Source organism: Ambystoma mexicanum, chromosome 4p, assembly GCF_040938575.1.
Source record: "Ambystoma mexicanum isolate Mex_15411 chromosome 4p, UKY_AmexF1_1, whole genome shotgun sequence".
NCBI lineage: Eukaryota > Metazoa > Chordata > Amphibia > Caudata > Ambystomatidae > Ambystoma > Ambystoma mexicanum.
The window spans coordinates 554,362,464-554,375,527 of record NC_090927.1 but is presented as its reverse complement, the minus strand read 5'-3'; the positions used below and the strand labels follow the sequence as shown (position 1 = coordinate 554,375,527).

The window sequence follows — 13,064 nt, the reverse complement described above, 5'->3', positions numbered from 1 at the left end:
AGTGTGGAACACCCCCCCTCCCCCGAGCCCATTACACAAAATAAGCAGAGTGGGGGACACCACTTCTACTCCTGCTCCCCTTATATGGTGTAATAGGAGTCGGAAACTTTGTATGGCGCAAAGCTGCAGTGTTGAAGAAGTCAGCATTTTCTGGTCAACCCTTTTGGTGCATTTCCATTAATGCTCCCAACGTTTAAAGCAGTTGAGGTCTGGGAGCAATTTACATCATTCTTCACCCTCGTCTTCAGTTAAAAGATTGAAGAAGAGACACCATCATTCTTCTTCTTCTGATTCCTCACCTTTCAAGAGACAGTTACCCATTGTTGAAAAGACTGCCTCATCAGCTGAATGGGAAAGGTTCCTTCAAAAGATGATATATTTTTTTTTAAGGCAGACCTTCCTGGTCCCTCAAAGAGCCAAAAAAGGCTAGTGATCACACTGTGACTTTAAAAGTCATCAGGCAATCATCTAAGGCTTTGTCCCGTGCACCAAAATGCCGGAATCAGAAGGCCCTAAAGATGCCTACTCGAGTAGCGTTGGCAGTGTCTACCACAGAGACAGCATCAAAGTCAAAAGCATCAGTCACTATTTGATCAAAAGACTCAACATCAAAGCCATCGAGATTGAGGCCATCAATGTTGTCTTTAGAGACTACCTAGGCTTTTAATCCACAATGAAAGAAAGACTTTTTCAAGTCCTTTGCCTTCTTCTTCAAAGAAGATGAAGTGTATGATGATGCTGTTTCCTTCAGATACAAATGTTTCGTCACTCCAAATTTCCCTGAAGAGTTTATTTCTGATGAATCTCATGTAGGGGATGTGGCTACGTGACTTAAGGAAGCTAGTAGTTTGCATAATTCACTACACCTGACATAACTGTTTATTCAAATGCAGCATACAGAACAGTATGAACAAGGTCACTGAGTATTTGTGTTGGGGGCATCCTACAAAGGACATAGTCCAGGATGACCTCACAGACATCCTTGATGAAGGCACCACAAAGGAACTTGTGCTGTCCTTTACATTCAACTTTCAAAAACACTATCTTGGAAAACTGGCTAAATCCCAACACCACACCTGCTATGAACACAGAGTTGGTGAGAAAATGCAAAACCTTCATACATTACCTTTGGATTTTTCTCTGGGCACCCTTCTCCAGAAGGTTTGGTGGTACAGGAGCCTACCCCCACTTCAAAGGCAGCTGCTTACTCATCGATCCAACCTGTTATTAATGACAAAACGTATGATTTCTTAGCCAAATGTGTGTTCTCTGCTGCGGACATGGCCCTCAAGGCCATTAATGCATCATGCGCCTTACCAACATATACCTTCACTCTTTGGAATACAATTTCAGTGGCAGTAGATATACAACTAGAAAGAGAGCTGAAGGAAGGGTATAATAACATCATTTGTGATGGAAATGAGGAAGCATTCCAATACCTCCAAACAGAGTTTAGCGCATCAGACTCCATTAGTCACTCTATGGGCTTAAGTGCAGTCATGAGGAGGTTGGCATGGCTGTGAAATTCTGCATTTGCTTCTGAAGCCCAGTCAAGACTTCTGGACATGCCCTTTGATGGAATCCAACCTTTTTGGATCGAAAGCTGCTGTCAGCTTAGAGAAGATTCAGGCTTCTAAGGCGGGCGCATAATCTTTAGGTGTGGCCAGCCATCAGCCACAACAGCAACAACATCTGCATTCCCATGCTTGGAGAGGATGTTATAGCCACTTCTACTCTTCTTTTGGACAAAGAGGTAGAGGTCAGGTGACCCAACAAGAGCAAATTAGATCTTCACATACCCCTAGAGGCCGTGGAAGAAGAACTGTTCAGGCCGCCAACTCGTGATTGACTTCTGTCACTGCTACATCCCCAAAACCTCCCCTGAGTGCTTTGCTCACAGGGCCACGGTTGGAGGGAGGTTGACCTAGCATCTGAAAGAATGGTGTTACATACTTCAGATGCTTAGCACTACAGACAGTGGGCCAAGGGTACTGTCTCCCATATTGTCCCCTGAGCGAGCAATCTCTTTGGAAACCAGATCCGCTCCTTCTACAGGAGATCTTTTCCCTGTTGGAGAAAAGTGTCATGGAAAGGGTACCCCTAGCATAGCAGTACCAAGGTTGGTACTCCACCTATTTTCTGGTTTTCAAGAAATAAAGAGGACTGAGACCCATCTTGGACCTGAAACGAGGAAGGACAGATTCAAGATGGTCATTCTTCCGTAGATCCTCCAGGCCCTTCAGCTCCAGGATTGGATGGTGTCACTCAATCTTTAGGATGCTTATGTTCATGTGCTTATGCATCCCAATCACAGAACATACCTGAGGTTCGCTATTGAAATTCTCACTGTCAGTTTTGAGTTCTGCCTTTTGGGCTCAATCCGCCCCAAAGGTTTTCAACAAATTGATGGCATTGGTGGCAGAAAATCTAAGGAGGGGAGGGACTCACAGCTTCCCCTACATAGACGATTGGCTTATCAGAGGTTGTTCTCTCAAACAGGCTCTGGAACATCTCAACAGCACCTGCCACTCTCTCTACAAACTGGGCTTCTCCGTCAATTTCAAGAAGTCCCGGGAGACATCTTCTAAGAAGCTGAAATTCATTGGAACAGTCCTGGACTCTTCCTCTGGAAATGTTTTGCCTCCCAAGTTGACGGCTTAGTTTATCTTGCAGATGGTGATGAGATTTGAGAATGACCAACATCTTCCGGCATTTGACTTTCTGAAGTTTCTGGGCCACATGGCACCTGCATTTTCTTAATGGCAGAAGTCCAACTAAGGATGAGGCTTCCATTGGGCATTCAGATCCCAATGGTCACAATTCTCAGGCAGGATGACAGACCTTCTTTAGGTCCCAAGCAAGGTTGACAGTATCTCCTGTGATGGGCCTGCAAGCAGAATGCAATGATAGGAAAACATTTTGGCCAGAGATAAGAGTAGTCACAGACTTGTCCCTCATGGGTTGTGGGTGCTCACATGAGCGATCTCACTGTGAAAAGAGGAAAATAATATGAGGCAGGGAAACCCAAAGGAAACACGCCAAACACCGGTTGTAAAGGAACATACAAAGTATTTTATTTTAAGGTCAAGCAATGACAAAGTTAATGACAGGTCAGATAGCTATCGGCCCTCAGTACAAAACAACAAACTTCAACGGGGTTCGATGTATTCAGTGAGAGACTGTACATTGGGACATTCAGGCTTTTATACATTTCTCCAGCCTGTTGTCCAATCCCTTCGCGGGTTAACCATTCAATGAATGTATTACTGGTCTACGGTCTCTGCCATGTCAATTCTAATTTATTCATTAGTATGTGCATAGATAAGTACCGTTGATACAGGTAATCCATTTACATGCAGGTCAACAGAAGGACAAGGTCTCAGTTCACGACCCTAACAAGTGGCTTGCAGGCAAACTATACATTAGCTGTACGGAGGTCATGTCGACTAGATTCTGTTCGGAATGGCATCGTCCACCATTTTGATGTACAGGGTGACTTTTACACAGTGAGAGAACCTAAAATGGCGGTTTGATTCAAGATGGCAGCTTACATCAATTTCTAAGGTCAAGACCTTGCCGTAGAGAGTTATTCCCGTACAGTTTTAAGCAACTTGGCGTAGGCCAATATACATACTATCGTTACAATAGGAGGCACAATTTAATATTCAGTTTGACATCACTATCAGCAGACTTTGATCCCCATTAGACTACACATAAACCTTTTAGTGCGGAGGACAATCAGAATGGCGTTTATGGTTTTTTGCCTTCCATACAGGGGAAGAACCTCCTGATAATGACGGACAACACTGTAGCCATGCATTACCTCAACAAGAGGTGTGGTGGGGTCCCTACCACTGTTCAGGGAGGCAATGCAGCTCTGGTTTTGGATACTGCAATACAGAATCTCATTCACCAAGCCGGAGAAAAGAAAACAATGACGGACGCTCTGAGCAGGCAGAGCCCAGTCTCCCACAAGTGGGAGTTAACTTAGGGAGACCTTATCAAGAGCTTTCCCCTTTGGGGAATCCCTCAAGTGGATCTAGTTTTGTATATTAGCATCAGGAAATGCTACCTGTTCTGCAACAGGGAATTTCCTCAGAGAGGATCCCTGTGGGATGTGTCTGTAGTGGACTGAGAATTTCTTCTCCTTTATGCTTTCAGACCAGTCCCAGTAATTCCTCATGTCATCAAGAGGTTATGAACATTCAGGAAGTCCATGATCCTGATTGCTATGGATTGGTCCAGGAGGTTATGGTACCAGAGCTTCTTGACATGTCCATCTGCCCTCCACTCTGTCTTCCCCAGAGAGAGGACCTTCTCTCACAAGAGGGAGGCCATCTTCTTCACCTAGAAATCAAAACTCTGAACCTTCACACCAGGTTTCTGAGAGGTTAAGATACAAAGATTGAGTCCTCTTGCAAGAGATGATTGGGGTGTTGCTTTCAGTCAAAAGACCAGCAACAAAAATACCACTGCCGTTGGAGCAAGTTTTGCAGCTGGTATACAGCTAAAGATATTGATCATTTCGCTGGCACATTCTGTTTTGTTGCACCTAGCCCATCATGGGCTTCAAGTGGCTACTGTCAAGGGATACCTGTCAGAGTTATCCATCTTTAGGCGCCTTCAAGAGCAAGGCTCTTAGTTTGGGATAACCATTGTTATTCAATTCCTCGATAGGTTGACAAATACTTTCCCACCGATCCCCTTCTTGGTCCCGTCCTGGGATTTAAACCTGGTATTAACCATTTTAATGGGAGCTCCATTTGAACCTCTCCATTTCTGTACACTCAGGTTATTTCCTTTGAAGACAATATTTCTAGTAACCATCACTTCTATTTGCAGAGTGAGTGAGCTGCAGGCTTTGTCATGTAAACTGCCTTCTGCTATATTTTCTAAGGACAAGGTACTCTTGAGAATTCGTACCGCCTTCCTTCCCAAGGTGGTGCCAAATTCCATCGGACTCAGAAAATTAACTTGCCAGCATTTTATCCACATCCTCATCCATCTAAGGAGGAAGAAACATTGCATAGGCTCTAAGTATTGATATTTATAGAATGGCAAATGTTATGCTAGATGACCAATTTCTAATTAGTTATACAGGCCACATGTGTGGCCAGGCCTTGACTAAACAAACTGTGTCATGCTGGATCATTCTGTGCAGTTCAGTATGCTATTCAATGGATGTGGAAGATGTTCCTGATAATCTAAGGGTGCACTCCACCAGGGGAGTGGCAACCACATCGGCTCTGCAAAGAGGTGTACCAGTGAAGGGCTTTTTTTATGTTGCATCTTGGTCCTCGCTACATAACTTTTCAAAACATTACTGTTTGGACACTTTGCCAGGTCAGGGCACTCGTTTTGGAAGATCAGTTCTGCACAAAAAGAACAAGTAAGAAAAGATCTGAAGCATACATTCTCTTGTCCCACCTCCATTCATGAAACTACTATTGGAGTCTCTCAAAGATGAGGAATCAGTGGGAGGATATAATCCATTAGAAGAACAAATTACTTTCTCCTGGTAATGTTATTTCTACTTGGTGTTCTTCCAACGGATATGTACTTCTCTCTTTCAACTCTAATGTGGGTTTTAATAATCCTAATGTCGGTTGTACAGAAAGGGAAAATCAGAACTGAGGCAACAGGCTCTGCATGCTATTTATACCATCATCAACGTCACATTCAGATTGGGGAATGGAAACCGTCAAGGGACATCGACTTCATGTCACACTGTGCCCTCTGCTGTCAAAACATTGTCAGAGACTGCAAAGAGGACATCAGTGTATCAAGGTTGAGGAATCAGTGGGAGGAACACCCAGTAGAAAGAACATGAGATGCTCTTCTATCATACAGGGGTGGGTTTTAATAGTGTGTGTAATAGTTCTTTGTACATTTGTGTTTAATTAAAGCATATATATTTTTTTAAGAACTTTAATTGGACATTCCTTTATTTTGGATCATTATACATTGCTGTGTGGGTCGCTACTGGATCACATTCACACCATTTCTGAGACTATAGCATTCCCTCAGTCCACATCTCTTGGCTGTGCCTGTTTTTTTTCCATTAAGAATGGGTTCACTGTTGTTTTGTAGGAGTGTGGGGCCTGAGCAGATGGTTTAGCCACTACTCTTCCTCATACTCATGTTGAGCAGAAGTCATTTAGTCATATCTGGACCATTGTTATTCTTGGTTCTCAGCTGGAAACCTATGGGGTGCGTTCTGAAAGAGGAAAGTATTGAAAATAACAAGTGTTTGAACACCTGGAGCAACTGTTTACATTTTAGAGCTTTGCTATGCTTTATATGCAATGTACATGCATAAGGTAGAGACTATGTGAAAGCTGGACCACATTTTCCGTTGGACTTAGCTGCGTGCAATGGTGTGCAGTGCAATGTGCAGCATACATGCACAGCATGGGGGAGTGTGATAGGGCTAAAGAGGAGTGCTTAGTCGTGGCTTGGTTAGTATTGATGTGCTAATGCCTAGGTCTGTGAAGGGGTTGTATGTATAGCATAAAGTGGTCAGAGATTGTATAGGGGAGATAGTCAGGGAAGAGGAGATTTGGCCTTGTAGGGCAAGACAACTGTCAATCTGGCATTCAAAACCCTTGCCATTTGCAGCCAGTTCTCACATATAAAGCTCGGAATGCCATCTCGCTCTCTGTCTTTCTCTCTCCCTTTCTCAACTAGATACATTGTTCTCCATGAGAGACTAGGAAAACATCTGTGAGTTGGCAGATGAGAGAAATGGACGTTATGGAAACTCAGATTTTAGCATGAGCTACATGCTAAGGATCAATGGAGGGAATAACGTTAGGTATAGTGACAGGGCTGCTTGAACTTTGAGGACTGCAGCCCCATTTCACTGTCCTTAGGATGTTGGTTAGCAGGATGAGAGAGGCCTCAAACCTCTCTCCAACATTCTCAGGTGCTACGCTCAGTGGCCTGTTAGGACGTTTGCCCGTTGAGAAAGGGCAAGGCATTTTTCAGCCATTCATCAGGCATTGGTAAGGGTAGGGGACAGATTCCTTGATTTTGATGCCCAGAGGTGTACCCTGTTCTCAGTGGTAGGGGTACAGACCAGAATCCCTGCTTGTTTCACCCAAAGGTCTATCTCCTATCACCCACAATCCCTAAATCTTGTTCACACCATCCAAAATTAATCTCCATTTAAACAGTGACAACTTGCCAGGTTTAGACGCGGCACCAGGCCTTTGGTATCAGAGTGACACTGCATCCATGCATGGGTTTTACACAATAAAATAAGAAGGAGAAAAGCTAGAAGGTGCAGATTTTATCTGCCAATTCATGTGCAGCACCTTGTCCTGCAAAAAGGGCGATTAGAGATGTGATGGCTGCATGTTGGTGATGAGCAGTAAGCTTGCAGATTCCAGACAAGTGTTTGGAGGCAGGTATGATGGACTTTCCAATAAGACTGCAATCTCGAGTTTGCAGGCTCTCTATCCCCTTGCAAACTAAGTGCCTCATAGGAATTATTTTACTTGGGTGTGGCTAAATGTAGGTACAATGGCAACAAACATGCTTTATTCATCCAGATTTTATGGGTTGTCCTTCCAATGGTTTTGGACATTCTTGGATTAGCCTACGCAGAAGGTTTGACCTGTTTACCGCAGGAGGTCAGGCAGCATTTCTGAAATACGTGGTGTGTTGACTGAATTGTGATCTTGCATTTACAACGTTTACACAAGTTGCTAAAATGTCGGAGGAAAAATGTGTGAAAAGGCAGCACAAATACCCCACACTCTCTCCTAAACTGTGTAGCTGCTGTGTTTGCCCTATGCCTTTTGGGAGTTCATTATTAATATATATTCAAATTGATGTCTTACTTTTATTTATTTTTTAAATGCTATTATTGGCACTAGTTTGTACTACCCATGCAATTGGTATGGTATAATGTATAAGCACTGTCAATGTGTGTGTTCCACATCCAAAAATCAGGCATACAAAGACATTCATGTTATTTTTTGTCTTCCAGCTGTGTCCTGTGGAATTCCAGAATCTCCAGGAAACGGTTCAGTTATGGGCACAGAGTTCACTTTGGGCAGCAAGGTGATATATGACTGTAACGAAGGCTTCCGACTGGAGTCTAGTCAACAAGCCACAGCGGTATGTCAAGAAGATGGATTGTGGAGTAACCAAGGGAAGCCGCCTCTTTGTAAACGTAAGTATGCACATCTTATTAAGGGAGTGCATACATATTGTTCCATTTACAAATACCCTGCAACACATCTTTGGTCTCGGAAAAGCAAATCACAATAATGTTGCCTCTTGTTTGTGCACATTCTTTTGTTAATGGAATTGCAGCATTATTTACCAACCATAGTGAATGCTTAAAGAATACTGTTTAGTCCATCCCAGATGAAGGGAAGGGAAGGCAGGGTAGGAGTGGAAGGGAAGGGAAGAAGGGAGGGAGGGATGCAAAGAGGGAGGGATGGAACAAGAGAGGCTGGGAGGGAGGGACATTCAACATGGTCTGACACATTTGTGGGGGGTAAACATAGAAGAGGGACTCACATCTGCCAAATCTATGAGGTAGACTTCTTTTTAAGTCTAGCCAGGGTTGGCATGCCTTGATGCTGCTGTAATGCAAGGTAAACAAATAGGCATGTCTAGTATTCTTTAAGTTCAACAAAACGAAAAAAAACAAGATGCACTGCCCTAGAATAGGTCTGGACTACACTGCGAGTTTTCATGTTATTTTAAATGTAATAAAATAAATCTCTGCAATTCGGCAGGACTGCTGAATAATTCTGGAGACCCAGTAACCCATGAAATTGTACAGGTTGCCCAATGTTTTATGACTAGACCAGTACATATTCACGGATGGCATTTTAAGACGGTTTCCCCAGCACTATTCTTCAGGAGCAGCGGGTTTCCTTCACTGAACATATTGGGGAAATGTAGGCTCAAGATCAAACTGTTAGATGTTTCAGGCATTTCTCTAGCATGCAGCCCTCAGCCATGGTGCCCCAAACAACACATTGGGCCTCATTACGAGCACGGCGGTAGCCATACCTGTATAGCAGGCACGGCTACTGCCATGCTCGCTACCGGCACTCGTGACTGGTCAATAACCGGCCCATTACGAGATGAGTGGGCCGGTAATTGCCCATTCGCGGGAGGCGGTAATGCTGTGCTCCCTATAGGGCAGAATGGGGGTGGGAAGCATGGATGTGCCAGCACCGTTAATAACGGTGCCGGCGGCATTATGAGTTATGCTCACGGGTGCCGCACAGCCCACCAGGTAAGACCTAAGTTAATACACAGCATTATTAGAAATATTATGCAACACAAACATTATTTAATTCATTTGGTACAGTGAGATTATCAGCAAAATTAATATTATTGAACTGAATGCCTCCTGATTCAACTTTACAAAATCACGTAGAGTTTGCCTATGACCTCGATGTCCTTTGCAATGCACCATTGGTCCATGTCTCCTATTTATTAACGCTTGCTTATAAAGTGTCCACTTAATTTTATGAGCATGGTTCTCACTTCCAAATCTGAAACTCTCTCCTCCGTTTAAGTAGTATTCACAAGCAGATGGCACATGTGTTGCACACTGGGTTACAGCCAGAAAATGTACAATTATGCCCCCATACAATCCCACCATGTTCTCTCATCAAAAAAATATTGCACTCTCAGTTAGGTTCCAACGACTGCCATCTCCTGCTTGCAAACAATCCTTTAATTCCTCCCTCTCTCTAAGCCATTGCCAACACGTGTCTTGTTTGTGTAAGTCATAAAACCGGTAGTATGCTACGGTGACTAAAGCACACACCCTGCTGCTACCCCTTTTAATTAGTACAATGTAGATGGTATGAAGTGGCTACGCTGGTGGGTGGTAAATTACAAAACTCCAACAAATAATTGACCGCTGCTAGAGCGCTAATCAGTACCGTAGCTAAAAAAAAAAAATACAATTCATGCGATTCTGTGGCTATGGAAAAATACAGAATTGATTAGGTTGCAGAAAGTCTTATGACACAGAGTCATGTACAGTTGTATCATATCTATAAAGAAACATATTTTCGCATAACACCTTTTCAGTAGGTGCCCATCCATTTAATTCACCTTAAACACACATTCCACAATCAACCCCCATTCATTCCATGCAACTAATGCATTTGAAGAAGAATAATAAAAAAGTGGTGGAATGTATTTAGTACATTCCAATGCTAATGAGTACTCATTCAGCCATTTCTCTAATTGGATTGTACCATTTTAACGCTTAGCTCCACTGTTAGCCCATAGTGCAACCTCTTTTGGAAGAACTGACCACTTTAATCTAATTTGGATGGAGCCTCTAACAGGTCTTCAACTAAAAGGTGATTAAAAATGTAAAAATGTAGGATGCCTTATGTAAATAAAGTGTCCCTTTGTAGCCGGTGCTGACCTATCATTTGAAAGGTTAAGGAATGGCTTGAATGCACTACAGGGCTGCACTTTCTAAGGTGCATTTCGCATAAAATGTGTTTCTGTGAAAAACTGAAAAAAGGGAAAGGATGGCCAGAAAAGATCCTGCATTCTTCTTATGGCAAGAATTAGTCATGCTCATCAAAGTACACAAAATAGTGTACAATGTGTAAGGTGGTCAGGGGATTCCCTTTTCTTTAGTATCATAAATGAATAGCCTGTTGTAGTTCAACTTTCTAACTCTTACCCAAAACCTATTGTATTGATCTACCTCTCATGCAAATCCACAAATTCAAGTTGTACCACTCCCTAAAGTAAAGCAAATGTTTAGTTGTATTCCTCTCCCTCAATTAATCTAGCAACACCTTTCTTCTTGTTTTTCCAACAAAGCTGATTTTAAACTCCAATCAAGCAGATCAAGTGTGAGAATGTTCAATTTGCCAAATCAGCAGAATGTATGGAGATTTGCAATGTGACTTAATGTATTTCCGCAGGTTATTCCAATGACAGGGCTGGAAGCAGGAATGCTGTATGGGAATTCTGTTCCATTACCATGTAAAGTGGTGGACAATAAAATATCTCTCAGCTGCTGATCTACCATAACTTTCAGAAAACCACATTTCTCCACACGTATATCATATCTTTCACTTTTTCCTGTTCCAATCCTTAAAATATTAGTTTCGAGAGTATGCTGACCCTTCTCTTGCCTTATTCCTACTTGTTTATGGTGCTATGCACACACCTGTGGATATGTCATTGTGTTACCTGGCTTCCATGACCTCGTTTCCTTGATTCTCAACATCCTGTGAAATCGTATGATAAAGTCAGAGCCACAATTGTACTCAGTATCAGCTTCTTGATACAGTGAAAATCAAAGCAGATGTTTTTTGATAATGTGTGGCTTCTTTCTAATAATATCCATCAGCGTGGTACCCTTAGGGCTCTTCAGCTATGACACAAAAATTAAGTGTTAACATTTTAACAATAACAAAGAAAAACGGAATTAAGTTGTTGTTAATAATGTTGTAAATAATGGCACACTATTAACTATGTTTTAACCGTAAGTCAATCACCTGGCCAAGACATTGTTTGTCATAATTAACATCCCCGCTAAACGTGACTGTCAATGCATTGAATTTGAATTCCAATTAATATTTTGTTTGATCTATCAAAGACATATAAACACATATAACACGTTACATGTTCCATTTCAATTGCAATGCGAATTGACTTTAAAACAAATTATAATTCACCCTCTAAACTACAAAATAGTGCGCTTGAAAGCCAGATGCATGAGCACATTTGTGAATGTACAATTACCAAATACCAAGGTAAACACTAACCATGTAGCTAAATGTCAGAGTAACAGAGAACATGACAAGTGAAAGTTAATGAAATGCTATTGTTGTAAATCTGGTCAAAACATATTGTAGGCACATCTTTATTTACAGTCAAATATATATACGCGTCTGTTGTGTATACCTGCCTACATGACACGAAATGCAAATGCTGCATACTTTCAGGAAGTCATAATAAACCTATCAATGGGCCTCATTACGACCCAGGCGGTAAGTTACCGCCTGGGTCGTACCTTTACCTTTACCTTTACTACGTTTACGCCATGGTGGTTGGCGGACTTACCGCCCCATTCCGAGGTTGGCGGGGCGGTAAGTCCCCAATCCCCATTTACCCTTCCCCATTCCCATTTTTGCCCCATAGGGTATAATGGGAGTGGGGAAGGCGTTAATTACGCCACCGTAAATTACGGTGGCGTAATTAACAACAAGGTCCCTTAGTGCCATCCTCCATGGCGCTAAGGGACCTCGGAATCAGGCGGTAAGGGTCAGCGCTGTTTACGCCGCCGTAAACCCCTTACCGCCTGGGTCCTAATGAGGCCCAATGACAGGTGTGAGCAGTGAGTGCGCCTGTAGAAGCCTCAAATGCCGCCCGCCCTGGTAGTGCCTTAGCATGGCAGGTTTTGTGTAAAGTTGTCTGAATGTTCATAATGATGTCAGTACAGGCAAATGGAGGGAGCAGCACGAAGTAGTTAATAAAGAAGAAGGTGACATTATTCTGCCATGGAATAACACCAACTAACAAAATGATGTTACCACATTTTGAAAATAGAGAGTATGCAAGTGCAATGGTTTATGTCATCCCAGGCAAAGCATAATTTTGTCAACCTGATTTTGAAGCAAGTACCGCCTCCCTCACTCCCCCGAAGGGCATCCATGCTGATGGCTCCTGGAATAATATTCTGTGCATGTCAATATGTTTAAGTAATGGGGTGATGATCGGTCAGATCCCACAACCTGCCAAGTGATCAAGGACCTGTGGTTGGTGTGTGTTGGATCACCTGGTCTAACTAATTTGTCTATAGGCACAAGGCAGGGACGTGTCACTGGGTAACACCAGGGAGCTCTGCCCCATTAAGGAACTCTGAGATATTCAGTACACAGTGAGAAGCTGTGAAACCTCTGAAATGTACTAAAGGGTTGCATATCAAAGGGAAACAGGATTCAATCAGGATCTTATTGAGCTGAAAATCACAAATCCAGCCGGCAGGGAAAGATACTCAACGACTCACACACACATCATACAGCTCTACCCTGTTCCCTTTGGCTGAC

The 13,064-nt window shown here is 42.8% G+C and overlaps 1 protein-coding gene across 2 annotated transcripts in view; it reads left to right on the top strand.

The window, feature by feature from the left end:
- Window positions 1-13,064, top strand: part of CSMD1 (CUB and Sushi multiple domains 1) — a 5,442,057-nt gene that overhangs the window by 4,815,172 nt on the left and 613,821 nt on the right. For both annotated transcript variants that reach the window (XM_069606098.1, XM_069606099.1), the window contains exon 50: window positions 7,994-8,179. In XM_069606098.1, the coding sequence (XP_069462199.1) occupies window positions 7,994-8,179 (186 nt within the window). The remainder of the gene's footprint in view (window positions 1-7,993; window positions 8,180-13,064) is intronic.